Consider the following 1,425-nt stretch of genomic DNA (forward strand, 5'->3'; position numbering starts at 1 on the left):
CTCCGGATGAGGCAGGGATTGAGGAAAAAGAGCGGGAATATTTTTTGGGATATCCTGAGGGCTCCAGGGATGGGAATACGAGGAGCTGAGGGGAAAATGAAACCCCGTTCCCGTGAGGGCTGGAAAAGGAGAATCCCCGCTCTTTCCCTGAGGGAACAACACAAGGAGAACCCCCCTCATTCCCATTCCCATTTCCATTTCCATTCCCATTCCCATTCCCTCCGGGAATCCCGGGCGTGGTCGCCATGGGAACGGCCCGAGCCGCCCATCCTCAGGCCCTCAGCGCCGGCCGAGCCGCACCTGGTGCCGCCATCGGAAGAGACTGGCGGTGTCGATGTTGGGGTGAGTCTCGTCCTCGTCGTCCGAGACCTCGATGTGGTCCCACACGCTGTAATCCACCATGGCGCGGCCGCCGCGACCCTCCGCCACCCGCCCGGCCCGGCCGCTTCCGCCCGCGCCTGACGCACTTCCGCCAGCGCATGACGCACTTCCGGCGCCACGCCCGCCTTCCCGAGCATGCGCGCTGCTTGATTGAAGCCGCCCGCTTCAAAGATGGCGGCGGATTTAAAGAGACACGAACATCACTACCACCATAACCTGAGGATCCCTACAGCGCGATTTATCCCATACTATTATCGTTATTATTATTAGTAATAGTAGTAGTAGTGTTATTCGTATTATTAATATTATTAGTATTATTAGCATTATTAATTAATTATTAATATTATTAGCATTATTATCATTATTACCATTATTAGCATTATTATCACTATTATCATTATTATCATCAGCATTATCATCATCATTATTATTATCATCATTGTTATCATCATTAACATAATTATCGTTATTATAATCATTATTATCAGTATCATCATTATTACTATTAATATAATCATCATTATTATGATTATTATGGGATGAAATTAAAGGAAAATAATCTTTTGAAGGATTTTAAGGGTTTAATTCGAAGGAAAATCCAGCCTCTTCCATGATTTCAAGAGGTTTAATGGACTGGGAATTCCCGTTTTCTGTTATTTTAGGGATTCTGTTGAGGGCAAATCCAAGTTTTTTTGTCGTTTCACTGATTAAATTGAGGAGGAAACTCTGCTTTCCATCATTTTTAAGGGTTTAAATTGAAATTTAAAATTTTAAATTGAAATTTATGGGCTTTTTTTAAGGGTTCCATCAACAGGGGCCCTCCGGTTTAAGGAAAACCCCACATTTTTCACCATTTTTAGGTTTTATTTTGGAGGGAGACTCTCTTTATCCATTTTGGGGGGCTAAACATAATTTTAGGGGTCTAAACATGCAGGGAAGCCCTTTTTCCATTTTTAAGAGTTAAACTGAGGGGGAAAAACGCTTTTTTTTCATAATTTTAAAGGGTTTAACTAGAGGGGTTTGATTAATTATGAGGGAAAATGG

At 43.2% G+C, this 1,425-nt stretch overlaps 1 protein-coding gene across 1 annotated transcript in view; it reads right to left on the bottom strand.

Annotated features, from left to right (window-relative positions):
* Nucleotides 1–471, bottom strand: part of CDC37 (cell division cycle 37, HSP90 cochaperone) — a 2,010-nt gene extending 1,539 nt beyond the window's left edge. Inside the window, exon 1 of the mRNA XM_015616804.3 lies at nt 301–471. Coding sequence (XP_015472290.1) covers nt 301–402 — 102 coding nt within the window. The 5' untranslated portion in view covers nt 403–471. The remainder of the gene's footprint in view (nt 1–300) is intronic.
* Between the last annotated feature and the right edge of the window lie 954 nt (nt 472–1,425).

Source organism: Parus major, unplaced genomic scaffold, assembly GCF_001522545.3.
Source record: "Parus major isolate Abel unplaced genomic scaffold, Parus_major1.1 Scaffold792, whole genome shotgun sequence".
Classification (NCBI taxonomy): domain Eukaryota; kingdom Metazoa; phylum Chordata; class Aves; order Passeriformes; family Paridae; genus Parus; species Parus major.